The sequence below is a fragment of the Protopterus annectens genome, chromosome 11.part0, assembly GCF_019279795.1.
Source record: "Protopterus annectens isolate FY-2018-M chromosome 11.part0, PAN1.0, whole genome shotgun sequence".
Classification (NCBI taxonomy): Eukaryota; Metazoa; Chordata; order Ceratodontiformes; family Protopteridae; genus Protopterus; species Protopterus annectens.
In genome coordinates, this window is record NC_056745.1 from 1,115,329,320 (window position 1) to 1,115,355,583 (window position 26,264).

The 26,264-nt window shown below is 38.1% G+C and overlaps 1 protein-coding gene across 1 annotated transcript in view; it reads right to left on the minus strand.

Annotated features, from left to right (window-relative positions):
* USP18 (ubiquitin specific peptidase 18) overlaps window positions 1–26,264 on the minus strand; it is a gene marked incomplete at its 5' end in the record, with an annotated part of 629,755 nt that overhangs the window by 288,326 nt on the left and 315,165 nt on the right. Inside the window, 2 exon segments of the mRNA XM_044088477.1 lie at window positions 9,853–9,948; window positions 13,691–13,822. Of these exon segments, the coding sequence (XP_043944412.1) occupies window positions 9,853–9,948; window positions 13,691–13,822 (228 nt within the window).

A 26,264-nucleotide genomic window follows, 5' to 3' on the forward strand; every position in this document is an offset into this window, starting at 1 on the left:
TGCAGTTATAACCAAGTTTCTAATTGAGACCATTTGTTACTTATACTACAGATAATCATATTTGCAAATTTTAGCTGTTGTAATATAAGGTTAAGGTTAATGTCTCCAGCGAGTTACGGTAGTAGTATAGGTAGAATGTGTAAGATTAATCAGGTGGAGAAAGCCAGGGATTAGTGTGCTCAAAGAAATAGTTATTTAAAAATGCGTGGGTACACACAGGTTTAATTATCCATTATAAAAGGGTGATTGTTACTGATGAAGTTGTAGAGGTTTTCTGGCTGCACAGAGTCAAGGGTACTGATGAAGTTGTAGAGGTTTTCTGGCTGCACAGAGTCAAGGGAAGAGTAAAACAAGGATAAAGGTGCATAAGAGCAGTGGTATAAAGAGAAGTATGTTGGCTGAAAAATTGGTACATACTTTAGAGATTAAGGCAGTGGTTGTTTACTTTAATAAAAAAATTGGAGCTAGGCAAAGTTTTGCTGATGTGAACTTGATTGTTCAATGCAAATCTGTCCAACAGCAGCTTATTCTACTATCACTGTGGTGTAGTGAGGGTAGATTTCTGTATGATGGTGTAGTTTAACATGGAATAGTGGGTCATAATCAGCTAATATAAAAGTAATGGTCCAGGAGTGGCTTGGGAATTGGGGGTGGGACAGGAGTGATGTGGGGCACATCCCTTCTGTAGCAGAAGTAAATCAGTTTGTGCATATGAATGCTTGCAGCAGCTTTCCCACTGTTCATTCCACTCTCACAGAGTGCATCCCAGTACTTTAAGAAATGTTATAAGAGAACTAACTCAGAGGTAATACCAGATGTAAAGTAGTTAGAAAGGTAAGTAATTTCAGTCCTCCTGAACTGCTTACAACACAAATAGGAAAAAAGTCTGAAGTGGAATTTCTGCTCAACTTTCGGAGCTGAGAATCCTTCCCACTAGGTTAGACTGATATTATCCTTACCTTATACTCTTCACCTACATGGTATATAGGCAGCATCTACCTATGCTATATTTAGTTCTTTACTGCTCCATAGTGGGTCAATGGTGTGTCTAAATAGCAGTCCATAACAATAGAAGATTCTGTGAGCCAGAGACTGAGGCCTTGAAATGTTAAGCCCTACTGGGGTACCCAAACAAGATGAAGGAAGAGTGATATTGTTAACAATTGTAGAGGGAAAGGGGAAAAGGATATCCCTTCCAGCCCCTAAACATTTCAAGCAGAAGGGATGGAGTGGATGGGAAGGGGAAACCAGCACTGTAACAATGACCACAGCAACATCTAATATAATGGTAAGTTTCCTAGAAAACCGCACTATTTTCTTCATCTGTATCACTGTTGTAATTCTAACACAGCAGAAGATTACCAGAGCTGGTCACACCGGCAGGTGGGTTGTTTTACTGCTGGCTGAAAGACTGCAACATACCCATCAATGCAGCAGACGTAGACTGAGTTCTAGCCCTAGAAATGACATGCAATCTATAACATTTTGAAAAGATGTAAACAGAGGACCATGTGGCTATCTTTACAATGTCCTGGGCACTGACCGCCATGATGAAAACAGTGGTTGTTGCTGCCTCCCTTATAGAATAGGATCTAACCTTCACCAGAAAAGTCCTACCATAAATATTTGTAAAAAAAAATGAATAATACAATGTGCTATCCATTTAGAAATGTGTTGTTTTTATTACAAAAAAAAATTATTATTTTTTCTGATGACCTTTGCCCTGGCCAGTAGTATCTTAGTTGTTGATATAAATCTGGACAACTCTAAAACTTACCACTTTTATTTTCACTCAAAGAAAACCCTACATATAGGACAGGATATTATTCGAAGTAGTCAAGTCTAGTGAATGATACATGTTGGATAAGGACAAAGTTGCAACCCTTGATTATACCACATATACCATACTGAAAACACATCTTTTATTATTTAAAAAAATAATTTGGACCTGGTGGAATTAAATAATTAAATTTCCATTATTAAGAATACACAATGTTTATTTATGCTTTAAAATTCCTTCCATCACTGCCTCACATAACTTTATCTCTTCTACCTTATCTAACCAATAAACACAAAAAAGTGCAGAAGGATGAACTTATAGGGCCAGATTCCAAAAGAGCTGCTGTAAGTGCATGTCTGCCCTGATTCTGAAAGACTTGATCTCAGTGTAAAAGTTACTTATCTATAAATAGGCTTACTATGGAACTAGATTCCAAAACACCTGCTCTCAGTGTAAGTGGTCATTTAAACTGAGAGCAAGTCTTTTAGAATCAGGGCCACAATGTATTTTGTACAAAGCATTACATCCCTTATTACATATGACATTTCCAACATGCTCAGAGACCTTATGTTTGGGCATTCTCGTTGTTTCTCCTATAAATGGCTCCTAGTGCAATACATATAATTTAAAAACAGAAGTATTGCTACAAATAACATGGATGGTATTTAACACATGCTTACAATTAGTACAATGGTCACATTGTCTGCAACATTTTAAGATAGTGCTGCCATCATGTGACCCACAGATTCTGATATAATGTATAAAATATTCGACCATTTGCTGCACTGATGGGCAAAATTGCAATCACCAAGGAGCTTCCTAAAAATGGTTGCTCAGAAGCACAGGACAGTGTCCGATTATAACCTTTTTTTGTGTCCTGCATGTTGCTATCAAATGCAGTTACCATTCTGTTTCTTTTCTTCTGTTTAAATATTGTAATAAATTTATACTATTCATTTTACTGGCCTCACTTCTAATCTTTCTTTCCTATACTCTCTGTGTACAAACCAATGTGTTAAATCTTTATCAGAATCTTTCCAATTATTTAGTGAACAAATTTGTCTTATTCTTATATATTGATATTCTAGAATATTACACTTAATATGCCCAGGATGGCCACTGTTATTTTAGGTTCAGAGGTAAGTACTTGGCTAGCTGCCCTTGTGGGCCATTTTAAGCCTAGCCAATTTCCATTTCAAAGATGAAATTCCAACCTTGTACCTTAAGCTATAACAGCTTAACCATTATACTAACCCCCATGTAACAATGAATTCTTTGACAGTGTCTTCCTATATACGAACATATGAAGGGTACTATCCAATACTTTTGTTACCATGACCCTGAAAAAAGCCAATGATTAAAAGTTCTGGTTTATATGGGAAATAGAATGCGAAACTCATTCTTATTCAAGTAGTCCATACATCTTAAAACAGTTTCATAGCTTCCTTCCCAAATGAATCAAAAATCATTCAAAAAATATGTCCACATATGTATCAAATTCAAAAAATAATTTTCAGTACAATCACAAATATACTTCATTTAGTTTTAACCCATAAAAAGGTCGGCATATAATGGGCAAACAACAGCCATATCTAAAGCTGCAAGCAACAATCATTCCAATGAGCTGACCCTTTGAACTCTAGAGCACCAAGTGAACTCTCCAGTTCAAGGATCTCCTTAAGCTTCATCTTCAGGACTTGCTTCTCAGTTTTCTTCTCCTTCTTCTTCAGGGGACAACAGCACCTCTGCCACAGCTGCAAGTCCTCAAACATGGCATGCTTCCTACCAAAGCTACAAGATTCTTTTGTCAGGTATGCCTGGAAGGTCTCCTGATGTGTCTTAATCATCTTATGATGAAAGCCTTGGCAGCTCGCAGAATTATTAACATTGTGCTCTAGACCTAGGCAGTACAGATACTTGTCATGGTACTTTTTCTGAGAACTTGGCGCCTTAGTGCACACCTGCTCCTTTAGTCTGGAATGGACACGGTGTATATCGCCATGTTTGGAGTTACCTAAACCTCCTAAATATCATGAAAACTTGAAATATAACCAAAATCAAAACAGATAAATAAAATAATGAGGTAATGAAGGTTTTCCCTTTAAAGGATAAAATTAGGTTACTGAAAAATAGACTGATGGATGGAAAAGTATACTGGTAGGAGAAAGGACTGAAAGATGAAAAAGATAAAATTTGGAAGAACTAAGACAATCTAGGATTACAAAGAAGCATATCAGTGAAGTAAATAAAATGGAAGATTAAAAATAAAGGACATGGAATGATTAAAGGAATAATTTAATATGAAGGAGGCAAGCTTCACATAATTAGAATGCAAATTATTAGTGTTAACCAAGACTGGAGTAATAAAAGGAGGAGTGAAAAACGAACAGATATCAATCTAAAAACAGGAAATTTTGGAGGAGGGACTAAAAGAAAGATCCTGCAAAGATGTAAAGAAATTACAAGGCAGAGACACCATGTTAGAGTTAAGAGAGTAATGGAAGAAATAGGACATTAGTGAAGGATGGCAAACACAAGGATGTGCTGAAAACTGGATAGAGGCTTAAAAGAAGGGAACTTACATGAGATTAACAGTGGCAAAAAACACAAAGATGGTTTTATATCTCAGCCAAATTGAAAAAGGAAAAGAAAATTCAATTCAACCTGTTCTGGAAATGTGAGAAGGATGGAGCAGAAATGTTGTAAAGGAAAGAAATATGCAGAAGGCTTTTAAGGAAGGTGAAAGAATATCCAAAAACTAAATTTCCAAGGATTAGAAATGTTTAATTGAAAAAGGGGAGAGAAGCAGAAAGGATGACAGAAGTAATACCTATACCAACATGGCTTTATAATACCTATGTTGCTAAAGAAATAAGTAAAGGTCATAAAAGAATTAAAAGTGAGAGACAAAAATATCATCATAGAAGGATAGGGGTTAAATAAAAGGTATACATATACGGATTCACTAGAATAAAAAAAGATATACTTGGATTAGGCTAGGGAGAAAGTGCCATTGGATGGACAAAGTGTGACATGGGAAAGGTATGGTACAAAATAAAATAAAAATGTGGTGAATACGTCTAAAATTGGGTCAGAGTCTTATAGATATAAACGAACACTCTTTCAAAAATGTTGCAGTATGTATGAAAAATTTTAATGTTGTGCTTTACAAATATAATTAATAGTTATTAACAACTACTTGGTGCTTCAGTGAAAGCATTGCCTCAAGCATACCTGTTTTACTATTCAAGAGTTTCATCCTACTATCATCAAGAAAAATTAGTGGAGAGCAACAAGGAACCACAACAGTCCACATCAGTGCACAGCCATAACATGTCACAATGCCTTTCTCATTACAAGAAGTCCAGTTTTACCAGATTTTAATAACAACCAGTTAAACTTAATATGGTTCAAGATGTAATCATACTGTTGTTAGACTTCAAACACTTCGTCATTTTTTAATTAACAAGGAACATCACCAACATAATCAATAATAATCCAGTCCAGCCTTCCTAAAATGTCTCCCAGAGTAGCATATGCACTTGTAAGCAATAGTACAAACAAAACAACACTCTGTGGTATCACACAAAATGGGATGATTCAGCCACCCCACATAGATACTATTCTACTTAATAGTATCTAAAACAATTTGGATAGTTCAGAGGTGTCATACATTTGGTTAATCTGCATCTAATGGTCAGTGGAGAGGAGAGATCCATGACCAAGACAGAAAGTGCTGTCTCATCCAACATTAGAGGGATGTCATTAAATACCTCACAAGGACCATCTAGAACTGTGCTTAATTCTGAAGGGAACAGACTTAGACGACTGTCCTGAAACATGGTCTTCCAATGTTGTAGCCAGAACTATCTCAATAATTTACTCTCGTAGGTTTCAACCCTTAAGATGACAATGTGGAATACAGATCCCCAGAACTGTGTGACAAACTAAATGTGGAACACACATTTTTACTCTGCACAAAAACATACCATTTCCATGGGGCCTGGTTAAAGCCGGCTTTCTACCAGAAGCAGTAAATTGAAATTTGCATCAGCCAAGAGTTAATACTTAACATTTCTAAAATTCAAAAACACATGCTTGTGATTCAAATCCAAAACTTTTGTTTTATAATCTACAAATCCACCATAACTATAACATAAATAACTAAATATGAAAGAGCACTTCTATTCAGAATCAAACTAAAATCAGCTGCTTATAATAAAATCACTTCTTACAACAGTTGCATGGCTCTAATACATTTAACAGATCTGCTACATATTTCACACAACCGATTTCATGTTTGCATTAAGTGCATGAACAAACAGTAGGGAGATATGTACCCATCATACTTTAGATGCACACACTGTATGCTGCTGCGGTTTTCTTAGCAGCATCTAAGACATGCTTTGGCAGCTTAAGATCATAGCATTTCATTTCTTCTGTCATTTTAACTGCTAATAAAGACTTCAATGTTTTTATGCTGAAAACAGTTAGTTGTTCAGCCTCAGCATCAGTTCTACTGAAACCCAGATGGAAACAAACATGCCTGACAAATCCAGAAAATACATCCAATTTTTTGGTAGTATTAATAAGAAATGCAGCGCATTTCAATGAATGCTCTTGCATGGGAAACTTGCTAAGCATTTTCTGCAGCACTGCAGCATAAAAAGCTGTATTTTTTTTTTATAAAAGTTAAGTTGTATCACTGTCCCAGCAATATTCTCCTTATGGCTATTCATCTACTGCTTGACCTAATAGCCAATACGCAGCACACTAATTCTCAGAATAGAGCTATGATCAATCAGCACAGAAACATCACTGTGTTTGATAAGTTAGATGGCAGCTGCAGGTCTCAGGAGTCTGCCAGCATACTGCTGCAGGAGTTTATGAACAGTGGCATGCAGTGTCAGTAGCTGACTTTCCCAGTTTTGTAGCTGAATGTTGAACTCCAGTAAAGGTTCCAGTGCACACTTCAGAAACATAAAAATCACATGCAATTCATGACTCTACAGGTGGTTAGAAATAAAGTTAATTTTAGCAGATCATGGCTCTGCAGACAAAAAATATGAATTTAGAGCTGGCCAAATGTCCATGATTCTGCTAATTACCCTCCAAAGGCATATAGCAGATGCATGTCTAATAATATTGAGAGAGTCAGTGTTTGTGAACAAAGCATATTCTTGCAGGTTTTGTTGTCTCTGTGCACTGGAACTGAGATGACAGTACACATCTGATATGAGCTCTTCAACTGGTGATCGCAGTGCTTTTACACCGGCTTTACTACATAGATCTGCCAGGTGGCACAGACACCCCATATTAATAATGGTGGGCTTCACCTCCCTTAAACAAGATAGCACAGAACTGTGCTTTTCAATCACTGAGTGAGCACTGTCCAAAGAAAAGCCTCACAATATTGGAAACTGGAATGTCAAATTGTGTCAGAGTGGACATTAAAGCATCAAATAATGCTTGCCCAGTTCTGACAGACATTCTGGCATATGAAGGAACCAAATTACATTTTTATTTCTTTTCATCCAGGTAACCAACAAGAATCACCAAGTTTGTCCTCACCCATGTCTGCACTTTGGTCCATCTTCTTCCAGAATGGCAATTTCTGGCAATTGGCAGCAACTTCATTCTGATAATGAGATCCCAGTGCATTCCTTGCAATGAAGGCTGCCTTTATTGCTCCACATGACATTTTCCTAAGAATATCTTGATCCTCTCCCCATTTTTTTCAAAAATCTCAGGATGAGTTCTCCTGCTGCAAATGACAAGTTATGTTTAGCAAGGAATGACACAAAACCAACCTCTGCCACAATAACCTTTGCATTTGTTAATCTCTGAGGTCCGAAGAAGTCTGCCACAGTCCTTCTGGCTGCATTCTTGCAATTCTGTGTTTCTCACTGTTGGTATGTTGCTGCAGATCATGTCATCTACCACGATGAATTGTAAAATCTGTGCCGCAGGTCTTGCAGAAAGCATACTTTAATCCATGCCTATTCACAAAAAGCCAGTCAAAGGCACATGACCAGCTTGTCTGAAAAATTGTCTCTCACTTTCTCTTCTTTTAAGTCCCATCTATATCTATATCCCTGTCCTCATCCGATGTAGGCAGCTTGTAGTTCGCAGGTTTGCAAAACAAGGGTGTTAATAAACAAAGACAAAGAAATTGGGCTACACTGCAAATAAAATAAAAAAAAATATTGGCAGAACTGTCTCCTCAAATCAAAGAAATGGGTCAATAGGCCTACGACCAATTCACATCACTGGAAGTTTGCTGCCTCGGCACCAACCCCTTCTGCTGGTCTCTGCTCCTTTTGCTCACTATAAAGGCCTGCATGATCAGATTAAGTGCACTTTGGCTTGCTGAAGGTGTTTCATTCCATTGTCTCTATGATGACACTTGCAGTCAACTGGTGCTCAATTGCCCACCTCACCAATGCTACAGAACGGGGAGTATGATTTTCCTTGTACAGATGACATTTGCAAAGAGAACTGCTCACAATAACCTTAATTCTATTTTAAAATCCATATTAAAGATGAACAAATCCAGTTTAACAAATGTACTTGCAGAACACTTCTGAAAACTGAAAGTTTGAGATGTACCTACAGAAAACACTATGTACCTAAGCAGTAACAATGAATATATGAACTAGTACATACACAGCTACTTCAGAACCATGTGTACTTCACTCACCTCTCAACAACTTTAGGTGTATTCTAGGCCTGCCCCCACACGCACTGGTCTGTACTTGGCAAAAGTGCCACAGCAATGTAGTTCAGTGTCTAAACATTATGACTACAAATTATGCCCCTCAGTATTTTACAGGGAATCTGACATTCACCAAAGACATAACATGAGGCAATTTGAACACAAGTCTGTGAATAAACATGAAACTAATGTCTTGTCAGGTCTGACTTAGCAAATCAAGTAGGCAACACAATAAGCCAAAATCTGGGATGCTGCACAGAATCAGAAACTTATTCCAAGTCACGGTTATGACCAAACAGTGCAAGGTCTCACATCCTTAAGAAGAAATAAAATTTAAAGTGGACATATCATAGTCCAACAAGGGACATCCAATCACCAACAATAAATCCTAGTATAATACTTTAAAATCCCAATATCACACTTTAGCTGCAGCAGAAAGATCTCGCAGTGATAAACATAAAGAACATATACAGGTAACCAGTAAGGCACACTGAAGTACTAACTGCTGTAATGTAGTAATACTAATCATGTCACGACTGAGTCACCCCCGAACAATTAAAGATTGCTTCTAAAATTAAACAATAAGGAAACGCTGTCCTATCAGCTGCTAAATACTAATGAGAAAGTGGCAGTAGTTATCTAACTTTTTGATAAAAAGGTTCACAATGCGTACGTTATTCTGATAAACTGTTTTAGAATCAGTAGAACTTTTTTTGTTTAAATTCATAGGTTCATGGACTGACTGGCTACAACCTAAACAAACAGGAAGCAGTTGCAGGATTTTACATCAGACACACTAGCCTCACTGCACTACAGCTTTCTATCTGCATACAGACAAGTTATTCCTTTTAAAGTATTACATGGGTAGGATGAACTCTTACAACCTTTATAAAGTACAACAAAAACTTTGCACCTACTAATAAATCTGATATTGTAGCCAAACTAAAAAGTCAAAGAGCTTGTTACAGTGTTTCAAACTGTAATAGTCTTCTGTTATCAATTTTTCTCTTTTATGATTAATACACGTGAAAAAGTCAGTTATTTGACGTAAGTCAACAGTCTGCTCAGCTGAGGCTTAAGACGTAAAGCATTAAAATTTCATGCGCACATAAAATGCAAACTGTAATCATTTTTTGATCACATTCAATGACAATGAAGATATTAACCTAGCATGCATAACTGGATGGTCTTTATGGAGATCGTTACGACACCATAAACAACAAATAAACTACACTACCTCGGCACTGTTAGAGAAGCAATGCAGAACAAGATGTTTGTGAAGATCCTCACCACACCATCGACAGTGAATAAACCGTACTGTTAGAGATATCCTGTGACAGAAGCAGGGTGTGCTTACCTGTGTTTTTTCCGTGTCTACATTACAGTTTTTACACAGATACATATTTCTTCCAGTCAAAGTTTCAAAGTCAAAGAAATGGATCAAAGAGTCTTCCTGAAAACAAAGACAATTTTATTTAGTACAAAAGATAAACAATACACTAAAACAAATGACTTATACCAGAGAAATAAAACAGCACTATGCATCTTATTAAGCAAGCACATACATATAAATTAATTTTAACCTGCTTAATGTCCATTAGTCAAAGCCTATTTTATATGGGAAATGCAAAACTCATGAAGAAAAGCTTCTGCGTGCACATGTATGGGGAGTTGTGATATTACACTTGCAATGACAACACACCAATAAAGCGTACAGTTACAATTCCAATGTGATACTTATCTTCATCTCTCATTATGCTAATGTTTTATCAACAACTGTTGACTAACCTTTGTAATGCATTTCTTGTTACTCATTTGTCATTTATTACTTAAATTATATAAACTAATTTCAATGTTTATTTGCATTAATTCTATATCTATTTACCCGGGCTGACCCTGATAAACAGTCCGGTGGAATCAGTGTTCTACCTTGGTTAACAAGTAAAGCTAAAATAAAATGGCACAAAGCACTGGAATGCTGCATAAACTGTAGAACTTACAGCACTTTCATTAAAATTAAATTTAACTGGAACACACTGCTTTTCTTCCAACAATACATCCTGACATGAAGTCCTTTTTAAATAATGTTTAAATCTTTATATATATATATATATATATATATATATATATATATATATATATAAATATATATATATAAAAACATATATATATAAACCTTTCATCTTTTTCTTCTTTCACATTTTTCAGAAATATTCATCATAGTTTTGTATATCTTTGTAGTTTCAAGTCTTCTTTCTACAACCTGAATATGTCAATATTAACTTCACATAGAAAGAGCTTCCCAGGGATTCACTACAGCCCTAGCGTGAGCAGTCCAGCTTGCTCTAAAAAAGGACCAGCTCCCACAATGCCATATTTTAAGAAATGGAGCAGCTCCCACAATACCATATTTTGTGACTCAAACAATTTAGCCGCAGAGAGGAAAGACTCATTATGGGCTAATTTTCACATCTCTGAATCACATTACATAGTTGGTATCTGCATCATGAAAGCAGAGGCACACCACTCAGTCACTCTTGTATACACAAGCACACAATAAAACATACTTGCACACAGCATGTACACCCCATACCTTTTCCTGCTGTAAGATCATCCACAATGTCTCCTTTTTTCCTGGCACTGACAATTAATGGATGATTACAGTTCTGTCATTAATGACAGACAACCGAGTTTTACAATTCGGTAAATGCATTCTAGTGAACAAATTTAATATGCTGGAGGGTATGCATAAGTCCCATGCCAACACCTCATTTAGCACAGCATTTTGAAGGCATTGCATAATGCCCAAGATCCTCAATGCATTTAAAAAAAACACCTGCTGCACCAACTTACAGTGGGGCTAATGCAGAAGGTTTTTGTACTAGTGGTGCATGGATGAAATCACTTTCTCCTCTTCATTATTTTATTTTACTTATTTATTTGTATAGTCCTCTTGTGGTTCCCTTGCACCTTTTATTTGAAATATCTTTACAGCACTCCGTAGTGAGTATCCCTGGTGGCTACTGTTCTCCCCACCCCCGATCCCCGTAGTGATTAAGTGCCATTGAGGCATTTGTGCATATAGGATAACCCTAGTAATTAGTGTTCCCTCCATTAGTGATCCATGGTGGCTATTGGTCCCCCAACCCAATGTTTTAGACTGTGCTTATTAGTGTAGGGGTATATGGAGGAATGACACTCACCCCAACCCACAATCACTCACACACACAGTCCACTACCCACCTAATCACACTCACAAACAATCATGCAATCCTCACGTACACTCACTCACACACCTCCCATCCTCCCTTCCCACTAAACTCCCCAGTACTGACCTCCTCCTCAATGGCTGATCATGAACGTTTGGCCGTGTTCACTACCATGAAGTGGTAGACTAGCCACACTAATCTACATGGCTGAGTAATTCTAGAAATCATTTGGCAAGGAGATACCTTCTTGGAGGTAGTTCAGGAGGATAGAGCACATGGATAATTAACATATACCTTTTCCTCAAACTGCCTCATCTGCAGTGCTGCACGGAAAGAGCATTGTGTTAAGATTATCTCTGAATTTCCAAATGGTTACTGCAAGGTGTACATAAGATGCAGACTTCACGGTAAACTTTATGAATCCTAAGAGTTTATTTTAATTATCTGCCATTCTTTTAGGAAGTCATTACTGTCCATTCCATAATTAGTCTGGTTTAAAATATGCAGTCCCCTTGAAATTCTTTTGTATTTAAGATAAGCTGGAAAGCAAACTTCTGTCATGTAGATTTTTTTAGGTGGATCATTTTCCACTACACTTTTATAAACAAAGGACTAGACATAATATTTTTTGCTGTTAACTGCTGCACAGCATGGTAAACTTTGCAACTCTCCCATTGACTTCATCTCAGGTAGACGTATCTGATTATCAGAACTATGAAAGTCAAAAAGGCATCACTTGCCAGTTCTACTAAACTAAAGAGTGGAATGAGCACCAATGTCATTCATTCATTACAATCCTAGTCCCTGTGGGTTGTCAAGGACCATTTGAAATGCTCTCCTTCCTTCTACGGGGTCCTCACTTTCTGCTCAATAACAGCTTCTATCAGAGTTTCCACCATTTATATTTTCATGTTACTGCAGAAACATTGCTTCTGAGTTTGGTGCTGGCACGTTATGACTAATAAGTGTATGGGTTCTATTATAACTAATAAGTGTATGGGTTCTATGGCTGTATAGGCAGTCCACTCCCTATCAATCAGCCTCCATGCCTGTGCTAAGCCAGCAGCATGACCACCTTCCTCCCATTTCATTTTATTGTAGTCATCATCATGAATATAAACAGAAGTGGAGTAACAATGTTCCAATGTGTTTCAGTGAAAAGGAGGTTATCAAAGAGCTTGTATCCTCAAGGAGTTTCAGTAAAAAAGGAAGTTATCAGAGAGCTTGTATCCTCAAGTTTCAGATATGTACGAGCTAAGTAGTCAAGTTTTGATTTGAATTCATTTAGTGTATTAGCCAGTATTATTGTAATGAGAAAGGCATATCCTATCCTTCTAGATTAGCATGCAAGGACTATGATTTGACCTTAGAACTACTTTGAAGATTAAATTTAAGAAACCTTCTATAATTAACAAACAGTGATAGTTTAGGTTTAGTCTTATACAAGCAGTTGTTAATTACTTCAAATATATCAATCAAATTTCCCCTGAACAGATGATAATAAATGGAATAGAGCAGATTTACAGATGATCTAGCCGTTCAGAGTAACAAAGACTGAACCCATAAATCCTCTGTTAAGCATCTCAGGGTCCTTTATAAGTTCATACAATCGGTCACAGAATAAAGCTAGAAAGAGGCATTGCACTTAGTGACAGGGCTCCCTAAGACTACATTATGAGAAGAAAACGTTTCCTAGAAGGAAAATAAAAAATAAACATATCTGTTACAATGTAGAATTACCCCCTTGCTATAAAACTGTCATTTCCATAAGAAACCTATTATCTACATTTCATAACTTAATTTCACCAAGGACTGAACCAAGTACCCAAAGCATTTGTTTTCAAAGAGACATCTTATACCTAACAAAAGAAAGAATGCTCCTATGTAACTACAGATGCCTGTAAATCGTAGTTCCAGATATTACTTCTCAATCTATACTGCTATTTCAACATATTCACGACTCTGACACATTGTTATATCACTTACCACTGTTCGGCAGTTTACAATGGACACAGGAAGGCTGTACATATAACTGTCATTCTTCAGCTCAGCAGAACATTGTAGGCACTGCTGGTATTCATATACTCTGATGGTGTAGAGATCAGTAATCTCTTTAGCCTACAATAAACAACAATATCACGTCACACTATATTTCTGTAACACCACAAACAAATAGAACAACAGAACTATGAATCTACAATGGTTAAGTTGTTTACCTCACAAACACAAGGTAAAGGGTTTGATTCTCACCTTTGGGCACTGTTAGGATATTAGCCAGGCATGTAATAGTCTGCAGAATGACCGTCTAGTATTTAGCTATTTAAAACACACTAACTGTTGATGTGTGTATAAAGGTTTGTTTTACCCCCCACCCAGACAGCCTGTCACATGCATACACACATACACAATTATATATGTATGTGTATATATATATATATATATATATATATATATATATATATATATATATACATGGGTGTAGGTTAGAAGATCGACAGCTGGGATTACCGACAACGCATGAGCGGGCGCCAGATGATCGACACTCGGAAGACCGACGCTACGGATGAAAACTCCGACGCCAGGGATAGTGAGTTGGAAAGAAGGCTGTGTGAGTATGCGGTGGTGACGGACGTTAGGGTGCGACTAAGGTAAGTGTGGATAGTGACAGTCTGTGGGGATAGGGGTGGGTTAAGTGAGTTAGGGTTAGGGCGCGGGTTATGTAAGTGTGCGGTAGTGGTATTTTTTGGGTTAGGGGTGGGTTAAGTGAGTTAGGGTTAGGGCACGGGTTAGCTGAGTGTGTGATAGTGACGGACCTTAGGGTAAGGGTTTGGGTTAGGGTTGGACGTAGTTGTGTGTGTGAGGTTTAGTGTGGGTTTGTGAGGATTTTGGTGTGCTTGTGTTCTGTGTGTGGTTTTTGGATAAGGGGATGTGTTTTGTTAGTTGATTGTTGTTATTGTGGTGTGTGCAGTGTGTGGGGTTTCGTGTTTGTGGACCGTCGGTTACTTGTTTGTCGGGCATGTGAGTTGTCGTGTTTCTGGTTTGTCGATAATGTGGTGTCGATGTTTTTGTTGTCGGTGAGAGTGGCTGTCGAGCTTATGACCTAGAACTATATATATATATATATATATATATATATATATATATATATATATATATATATATATATATATATGGGTCCACTTTTTAATTTCAAAAGCCCAAAATCTCAAGTCTTGAAATACCGAACTCAAAACATCAAGATTTTGGAATATCGAAATTAAAAAGTGGGAAAAAAAAGGCAACTAAAACAATGTTTTTGCAGGGGGTAAGCCCCCCTGCACCCCCCATACCCTCTGCAGCTTATATATACCATCTCAGAGATTGCGCTACAGTGAAGAGAATGGTAAGTGGAACAAGAGCATTACCATTCTCTTCACTGTAGCGCGATCTTGGAGTTGGTATATTTAAGTAGGGGGTGTTGGGGATGCAGGGGGGGGGCTTGGCCTCCTGCAAAAATCTTGTTTTACTTGTTTTATTTATTTATTTTTTTTGCTCCACTTTTTAGTTTCAAGATTCCAAAATCTCGACTTTCTGGGATCGGTATTTTGAAAGTCGAGATTTTGTGCTTTCGAAATTAAAAAGTGGATCCATATATATATATATATATATATATATATATATATATATATATATATATATATATATATATATATACATATATATACACACATACAGAGACATAGATATAGAGACAGATAAATGAATAGTTATAGATATAGGTTATAGCTAGCTAAACAGCTCAGATATTGAGCACAAATAAATAAACAGAAATGTGACTGTACCACTACTATAAGGTAAAGGAAACCCCCCAGTTTAATAGTTAAACACAGAGCTTCAAAGAAGTGAAACAACCCTCACTGAAACCAGATGGCTTACACTTCTAGTGCTGAATTAGCCCTGGCAAACTAACTGCAGAGAGAGAGAGAGAGAGACCATAATATTCAATTAATATTCAAAGAAACAAATAAATAAAATGCAGCACTATCACTGAAATAATGCAAGTGTGATCCTGTGACTTAACCAACCTGCTAGCTGATAGGGGGTGTAGTTTGCACTGAACCTTTCTCCCCCGAAAGGCCCAGTCGACATCCCCGATGCTTATCCCATACCTCACATCTCTGTAGATCAAGTGTTAAAGGCCCTATCCAAGGCTAAGAACACAGCTTCCATGGGACCTGATAGTATCCCAAGTTGTATTCTGCACCATCTCCAGCAAGAACTAGCTTCATCATCGAGCACCCACAGCCTAATTACAGGCCTCATTCCAGCAGAGTGGAGAGCTTCCATAGTCATCCCCTTGCACATCTGGGAAACTATCGCCCCATTAGCTTGACAAGTCTGATCTGTAAAGCCATGGAGCATATTATTATTATGGATTTCAAACAAAGATATAGGCAATTTCCAAGCACTTGATCCCACCCAATTCAGATTTGTCAGAGGCAGATCTTGCCTAGTGAACCTGGTTGACTCCTCTGACTGCCACCAAGGCCCTGGATGAGGGAAAGTCAGTACATGCAGCTTACCTTGACCTGGCTAAGGCCTTTGACACAATCCCCACTCAGGCATCATAGAAAAGTTAACACAACTTGGTGTTAATCCCCATCTCATCAGATGGGTGGCCAACTGGCTCACCGATAGCAGCCACAAGGTCAAAATAGGTGCCACTACTGCTGACAGCAAATCTGTCACTAGTGGTGTTCCCCAAGGATCTATCCTGGGACCCCTACTTTTTGTCATTTACTTCTCAGAGGTCCAGGTGAAGACAATGGGCCTGTGGCTGACCAAGTTTGTGGATGACTGTAAGTTGGGTGCTGTCACTGACTTCCCAAATGATGTTAAAATACTGCAAGGGGGTCTCACAGCTACAAATAACTGCTGCCAAAGTTATGGCCTGAAGTTAAATGCAAAAAAAGTATCATCATACCATTTGGCAAATACACGGCCCCTGCTGATTACCACATCAAAGACAACCCCCCCAAGCACACAACCTGTGGTGAGAGATCTGGTTACTCAGGTTTATGACAATCTCACATTCAACCATCATGTGGCGGCAGTGGTCAGAAAAGCCTTTTACTTGGTTCATCTCATAAGTAAAGGAATTGCATCCAGAAAAAAAAAGGAGGATATTACCTCTCTGTACTCCTCCCTCATTAGGCCTATAATTGAGTATAACATCCCATTTGGTATGTACCTCTTCAAACACCTGCACCAACTGGAAAGGAACAGAAATACCTCACAAAGAGAATCCATGGCCTCCAACACCTGTCCTATGCGGACAGTTCAAATCACTGTCCCTCTACTCAGTATCATACAGATTGCTCAGAGGTGATCTGTGTCTCGCCTACAAGGCAATGTCAGACCCTGCCCTACTAGAGATGTTCCACATCCATAAGTCAACTCCTCACGCATTACCCGCTCAATAGGCCTAAATCTAATATGTGACATCAAAAAAACCTGCTGGAGAGACCGCTTTGTCTCCCAGAGGCTGCCCCATCTCTGGAATAGACTTCCCATACATGTCAAACATAGTATTTCACTGACCCTCTTCAAGCACAATCTTGATGAGTGGATAGGAAAATCACAAATTTGTCCCAGGGGTTCATCCTTTGTCCCTCACTGACAGGAGCGACAGGCGATGACTGAGATTTCTTTTTTGGGGATAACTCTTGGCTAGGCTTGTAAGGGCCTCTTATGATCCTATGAATCTCAGCATTTCACTGATGTGCCGATACATTGATGCACATTACACTGATTTCTGCATACTGAGCTGACTACTAAAAAAAAAACAATGAAAACTAAACCAGCCACAAAAACAGGGGATATATATTTACAATTTGGCAATTTGTCAAGGAAAAAACCCCACAAAATCCTTCAGACAATTTGTCTCAATAGTGATACAGATAAAGGATTTTGCTAAGGAATTGTGTGAGGAGCACTGGCAGGGTTAGGGTTATTTTTCAGCACAAACAAATAAGGATTGCCTAGGGGGGCTTTGCTAACCCTCCCCTGTTGCTGTCCCTAACCTCAACCCTACACACTACCTCACCAAAAATACTTTCTCTAATAATATCATAATGCAAAATAGTCAGAGATGTGCACATACACAAACCATTGCACAAGTAAAACTACCACCTTACCTAGCCCTTACACTAACCCTAACTCAAAAACACTTGTGCACACACACACTCCAAAACATCCACAAACAACACAAACATGTATTTCCTAACCTAGTGCTTATTTTAATCCTAACCAGCAAAACTCTTCTTCTCTACTTGCAATCAGAGCTCACAAACCTCAGGAATACAAGATGAGCCAAGGTTCAATGTCTCCTGATGAGGATAAATGCAACTTTCAATCTGTCAGCAAAATATGCATTTGACAGCAAATACTAGAACCACATATACACACACACATATATATATATATATATATATATATATATATATACACATATATACATATACACACACACACACACACACACACACACACACATATCCCTGGATGTATATTTATAAACTGAAAATTTACTCTATGAAAAGGCAACTGATTGAACACAACTTATCGAATAGCAGCCTATCAAAATTGATGACAATTTTTTTACCCCAGACCCTCTACCTTCTAGACTAGGATGGGCAAAGTAGATCAGCATCATTTGGGGTTTTAGGGGTTTCACGTCACATACAATGTATGGTTTGAGGTGCCCCCAAGGCTCTTCACAGGGTGCCAGACTGCACTGAGAACAACTCCTCTGCTGGAATACCCTGAAGGATGCACTAAATGGTATCGACTGCAGCTGTTCTTTTCAGAAATGACCCTTTATGAGATTCATGAGCTCAGAGGTAGGATGCAACTCGGAAGGATACATGAACACATTCTTCAGTGGGACACTCCTGCACATCAATTAATACAACACAACAAAGGAATTCTTTCTGAGTACCTTCTGACTTCAGTTCCAGTATTATAACACAATGCTGAGCTCCTTTACTGCTCTCATTTCATGTCTGAGACAGGGTGCATTCTTCCCTCACTGACCCTTGATTATCAGAAGCAGCACACCACGAAATTATATTAACATCTAATACCTTGTATTCTGTATCACTTACTCCTACATAATGTTTCATTTTTTTGTCAGTTGTAATATTCACAGTGACAAACATATTGATTCTCATAGTTATGTTTATTGCAAAAAAAAGACAGATGCCTAAGTAAGAAGCTGCAGCAATTGATTTGCTTAGTAACTTTTACACAAACTGAATTCTTAGATGTGCACAAGGCAGGATTTTCATTGAGACCTTGTTAATATTTAACAATTCTATAACCACTACAAAACTAATCTAACAGGCAATATCCAGCCATAAACAACCAAAAGTTCATAAAATGGTTTGTTAGCAGTTTACCACTTCACTCTGTAAAACATCATATGATCTAATAGATCCATGTCAGGCTGCCAAAGAAAATTACAGGAAATGACAATTTTTCTAAATTAAATAACTAAAAGCTACTTTTCAGTGGATCCGAGTACAAGTCCCCATGCACTCCTCATGTGGGTGACACACTCACTTTTCAGTGGATCTGAGTACAAGTCCCCATGCACTCCTCATGTGGGTGACACACTCATACTCTTAAACTTATATGGATTCATGATGATTCATCAAATTACATTTCTCTGACAAAAAATAACTAAGAAACATTGAAAGTCAGTTTTAGTAGTTCATAAAATAAGCTTTTTTTTTTTTTTTGCAGAAACGCAAGCCCCACTCCTTAGGATTTACGTGCAACAACTCCTTGGTCACAGGACAGAGAAAGTCGCTTTTAGTAAAATTAATTTGTGGTTATCAGCACTGACTGAAAGTGCCTTTGTACACCTGCATAGCTTCTTAATCTGCCAAGGGAGATTGGGTTAATGAGTCCCTAAAATCCTCCTCTTGAGCTATCAGCTTTGTACTTGGACAAGTCCTGAATCCTCCTGTCCTGCTTACCTTTAATCACAGTTATCAATCCCACCTTCCATCAAAGAGGAGAGTTTTCTCCCTCCTTCAGTCAAAAACATCTTCTTTACATCCCTTCAAGCACTGCCCTCAAGTCTGCATAACAGGAAAGCATCCCCGTTTTGGATAGGTGAACCCCAGCCTCCTGGTGCATTTCTGGTTGCCTGGTCTTGATCCTTCTGTTTTGAAAATACTTCGTATTGTCACCATCAGTTTATCTATACCCGCTTTCACTCTACTGCTCAGATGGAAAAGGCTTTGTGCCATGTAAGCCTTTAAAACCACCTCAGATCAGAGTAATTGTGCTTGATCTCTGTTGCTGGATCTATTAACTTTAAAAATATTTTATCGGTATGGGACAGACTGTTACCCCCAAGTGAATCAGAATAATACCCATCTTATCCCAATACCTGTTACATTGATTAAACTCACTCCTAAGCTAAAACAACTGTAGCCATTGATGCAGCTTCTACACAGAAGTAGCCAATCACCCATACAGTCTTTGGTGTTGCTGGCCCTTGGGCTGTAATGGAGAAAAAATAAACCAAATGGCATTATAAGCTACCTTCATATGCATGACTTCCTTTCAAACACTTCTTGTAATGCCTCTGCTCACTGTGCATGTCAGGCCACCCTTACTTGTATGGAAAGTGGTATACATTTCCTTGTATCTAGCCAACTAACTTCCATTGCTTTCCGTAACACTGACCTGTCATGATATTGCATAAGGGAAACCTATGGTGGTAGCAGGAAAAAAATGAGTCCTTGCTGAATGATACTGGTTTAGCCAGCCTGTTACATCCCAGTGCAGGCTTATCAGTGGCCTTGGCCATACCCATTGGTCTTGGGCTTCCTATACTATCTGGAACCTGCCAATCCATCTGCACACCCCTTTCTACAATATTCTATCACTGACTGGCTGTAAACCTATAATATGCCCTATATTACAGCTTGACTGTAGCAATTCTGATCATCTCAATGCACCACAGAAAGAAAAAAAAGTATCATCTCAAAAACATCTAGGTAAACTGCCAGAAATGTCTTCTATAAAGTCAGGACTATTTTTGGACCACCTGGTCATCTTTTGTATAGACTGTGAGGGCGCTGTCTTACCTATCCTTTAGCATTCTCCTTACTTGGAATGACTGATAGCCCTCCCAACCCTATTGTTCATAAAATAAGCTTTTTTGCAGGGAGGCAAGCCCCACACCCTGTGACTTATATGTACCAACTCCCTGGTCACATGATGGAGTTTATACTTCACATTACTGCAGGGGTAGGGACTCATTAGCTTCCTCTGGCTCCAGCCTGCACATATCATTGTGATCACATATACCTAATCTGTTCAGCTTGTATATACTATAATACCAGCCACCTCTATGACCGTCTGGTCTTAAAAAATCTTGCACCATATTTTATTTACTGCCCTTATGTGTATACTCAGGCTTAACCATTAGCTGCTATTCTTCTCTGTCATTAACTCCCATACACAAGATGTGATGGTAGTGGTAGTGCTTCTGGTGTCAAACATCAAAAATGGGTAAAATGTGAATAAGAAAGTCAGACAACCAATGAGCTACCATACCATATACATTCTGGGCTCTGACTTACAGTCAATGCTAATCAATGCAGAATAAAGTGCCTAACTATCCCTTTTCCTCCATCTGGCAGTTTACTGTGCCAACTACTCCTGCATTATCTGACCAGAATCTTGCAATACAGTCCCTCATAAGTCCTTCCCATAGTACACTGTGATTGCTACTCAGTATGCATGGCTCATTTCTACATGCCATGCACTACAGGAACTACCACCTCCTTGTAAGACACCCCCAGAGCCTATGTTTCCTGCTACATCTATGCAAAACTCTGCAACTTCATCTGGGACAGCCCTCTCTCACATCATCACCTTGGTGAATTCCTGTAAAAATGTGAGCCATACCTCTTAGCCCCTCCTATTATTCTTTGTAACAATAAATCTGTGGTACGGCTTAGTACAGCCCATCTCTTTTGCTGTTAACCTCCATTCAAATGATCTGCTCACTAGGATAATTTTGCAGGCAAAATTTAGTACACCTGTCAGTCCTGTCATTATTTCACTCAATATTCTGCAGTTTCTCATTTTTGTCATGCAGCATAGTCCTGCTGTGCTATCAAGTTCAGCATCCAGGAATTAGATCCCAGTGGATAGGCCCTCTGTTTTCTCTGTCATCAAGAGAACTCCTAACTTACCACACAGCCTCAAACATTTCTACTGATCAATGGTATTATTTTAAATTCACCTGTTGCATGAAAAAATAATCATCTAACCAGTGAACCATGCTATCAACCCCAAATACCCGAACTGCTGTCCAAAGCAAAAATGTATTAAACATCACAAATTATGCAGATTATGGAACAATCAATGTGTGTGCATCTGTCCATGTAGAAGCAGTACTTGAATTCTATACTTAACCTTCTCTGATTGTCCTTAAGGATGTGTAATAGCTTAAAGATTGATTCCATAGGTGCCCTAGCCAAGAATGTCCCTCCTATTTATCCAATGCACCTTTTCCACTGCCTCATCAAAAGTTCGGTGAAACAATGATGCATCATTCTCATCAATGTAATCATTTATTGACTTACCTGCCAGGATGGATATGCTTAAACTTACCTACCAGTATCTTAGGTACGATGGCCGTTAGGTAATACCCTGAAATCTTTTCTTGGTAGTTTGTCACATGATTCTGACTGCCTCACTGTTCTCATAGGTTCATAGGTATATGGTAGGTAATGACCTCAAGGGCCTTTTTAAGCCTAGCCATGGAGCTCAAATGTTTCCAGCAAGTTTGGTGCACTAGAGGTTATTTTTAGTAGTGTGTGCAACCTAGGCACGTGTGGTCAAATATTTACAGGTTGCCTTTATACATTAAAGACATAGGGTGAATTTCTGATTTCCAGTCCACATGTCCAAGCTATTCTTGAATTGTATTAGGGAAGAACTCTACTTCAAATGGAATGGAAGCCTGTCCCACAGAAGGGATAGTCTCTGGGACACATACCTATCCCTCCAGTATATCCTGTTTATGTTGCAAGCAAGATTTAAATCTCTGGATTGGGTAGTTTTGTTGCTATTTGTTTTACAGATATGCAAGAGGTTTATTAGAGCAACACCTTGGGATGCCTTATATGCCAGATGCGAGACAAAGATCATCCCTCAACAGTCTGTAGGAGATAGAGTACAAGACATGTTATGTTAATGCCATAGATTATCCATTCCAGTTATAGCATGTGCTTGGTCAGGTACATACTGAAGGGGGCAGTATACTCAATGATGGGTCTGATGAGGGCTGAGTATAGTGGAATGCGGACTTCCTTGACCTACATGCCATACTCTTGCTTATAAGTTGAGAATCCAAGCATTAGTACCTTAGACACATGATGGAAGAAACCCAGGTTTCTGTCTAAATATGTCTCCAAATCCCCGACTACTAGGTCTACAAATGAAGATCGGGTCTTTCTCTTGTTGATTTCAGATTTTTTGGACCTTTAACTGAGACTCTAAAATCCCGAGTCTGTTCTTCTAAAAACTAGGTTTTTACTCTTCCAAGAATATTGTTGCTTTCTCATCGTGGAACATATCTAGCCACTCATTTAACCTGCCCCTTCTTATTACTGTTGGCAGGAAAGAGGAGACTGTTTCTTTGCCCCTGAAAGGCAGTGCTCCCCTGTTTGGGCAGGCCCTGAGCTTAAAGTACGTCTTGACTGGCTGGCTTTATTTATCATATGCTATGCAGAAATGATAAAACTTAAGGTAAAGAGAATAGAAAATTTGCCTAACATTATATGTAAACAATCAACTGTCTCCCACCCAAGTTTTCCCTGGCTGCCATTCCTGTTCCCTGCTTATTCACACCCTTTGAACTTTCTTTCCTGTAAATTAAGGTAATCTTCTTGGGAGTCCACAGTTATTTCTGAATGCCCTTTCCCCTGATTTGATCCAATAGACCACAATAGGTCCACCTACAATCAGGGTCATTTTGGCTCTTTCGGAGTAAGGCTACCTCATTCTGTCATAGTCCCCATGCTGTAACCACTTGTTACCTTCTTGTATCAACCTTGCTGTGGCCACCTGGTTAAAGTGTGCTTTTTGGAGGCTTCTTTCTCCTAACATTTCTGCATCACTTGAGAAACGGTCAGATCTTCAATGCTCTACATGCTACAATCTTTGTCTTAAGCCTGGGCCTCTAGTGCAGGGATGAAGCCTTGACTGTGAACCAGGTAACTAAGGTTAGATTAGCATCCAAGTACTGGAGCAGTAGGGAGGAAAAGGAGCAAAGGTGCATGGCTTGCTCACCTCACCTCAGGAGGCAGAGTTGATGTGAAGTCATAGACACAGTGTGTGTTATCTCCATGATGGACACTGGAGAGATTACTAGTCATGTAATGGGGAAAGGAGCAGAGCTGTTTGGAGGAAACACCTCTTGCGGAAGAGAGGTGATGCCTACTGTGAGCAGCCCACTGCAAGCCCCTCTGCAACAGCTCACTGGGTGTGTATGGTTAGGGCAACGTAGAAAAAAAGAAAAAGCTTTGAACCACTCCTGCCTTAATTATGACTCCTTTCTCAATACTGAATACAAACATACACTAAGCAACTGCTTTTATACAAGTCAAAAAGTCATGTGACTGCAGCCAAAGTCATATGACATATTTAAAATACATTTCAGAAAAATATATTTGAAAAAAACTTTAAAAAAACTATTAAAAGTGTATATACATATATACACATACAAGTATGCATATAATACATTTTACTTTCTCAAATATATGAATATAAAGATACATAAAAGTACATATAAATATAAAATACTCATTTCATATTGCGTTGTAATCCAACAAGGATAGGTTTAATGCTGACAGTACTATTAATGCCAGGGGGACTATCAGCTCCTAGGCGTACTATCCATTGATACTCTTTAGTTTCAAGTAAATTATTAATATCACCACATCTATTCGAAGGAACAACCAAATCTATAACCCTAAATCTAAATGTGTGTAGATCACCATAAGTCTCAATGTGTTTAAATAAAGCATTCTGAGCACACTGCCTCCTGATTTCTGACTTGTGCTCAATGATCCTGTCCTTAAGTCTACGTGTAGTCTTATCAACGTAGTATGCAGGGCATGCAATACATGATGCCATGTATACCACGTTGGTAGAAGTACACGTGGCTTTTATATGAAAATTATATGTATAATGTGTTTTCATATGCACATATTTAGTAGATTCCAAAACATTGACCAAGTCAGAACAACAGGAGCAGTGATGGCATGGATAAGTACCAAAATAGGATACAGAACATATAGGTCTATCAAAAACCAATTTGGAAGGAGAATAGAAGTCCTTGTAACATAACATGCTTTTTAGGCTTCTCATATTCCTAAAACTAAAGAATGGTTTATCACCTAGTAATTTCATAAGTTCAGGCGATGCCATCAGAATAGGCCAATACTTATAGATTGTGCGCTTAACAAGAGTAACCTTACTAGCAAAACTGGTTACATATCTGAATCTTTGTACACCAGGATTAATGGTTAAGCCTACTGTAATATCATGATTTACAGGATATGGATTCCTAAAATATGGAACATATAATGTGTCTCTATTAACAGAAACATAATTATTTAATTCATTCAAAACAGTCATTTCATAGCCACAATCAAGAAAATCTTTAAATGTGTCATTTAACTGTTCACAAAAAATATTATCATCCGTATTAAGTCTGCTCACTCTAATGAATTGAGACTTAACCACACCTCGAAAAACATGAGGGGCATGCATGCTGTCCGCATGTACATATCTACCTACATATGTCTCTTTCTTGAAAACAGATGTATGTAAAATTCCATTTTCAGAAAAGATACTGACATCAAGAAAAGAAGCCTCTTTACTAGTAACAGTTGATTTAAATTTTAAAAAGACTGTAGTATTATTCAAGTATGTAAGATATTGTTCTAAACTATCCCTAGAGCCATTCCAAATCAAAAAACAGTCATCAACAAAACGCTGATAAAACACAATACGTGCATCTAAAAAGTTATTGCCATCATGCATATTATCCAATTCCCACTGATATAGTACAAGATTTGCATATGTATTGTACGGGGGTGCCCATGGCAACCCGTTGACCTCTAAATATGGTTGTTGATTAAAAATAAATACATTATGACTAAGTACTAAATCCAATAGTTGACATATATTTTGAATGGAGTCACATGTTAAAGATTTATCTACAGTCAAAAACTTTCTTATAGACTCTACACCATATAAGTTAGGGATAACCGTGAACAGTAAAACAATATCTAAAGTAACAAATAGAAAATCATCTAAATTCCGTGGTTCACTATAGTACCATTTTGATAATTTAAAAAGAAAATCACCAGTATCCTTAATAACAAAATTACATTTTTCCAAAAAAGGAAATAATTGCTTCTGGAGGTACACTGAAACAGGTTCGGTGACCCATCCATTACCAGAGACGATAGGCCTCATA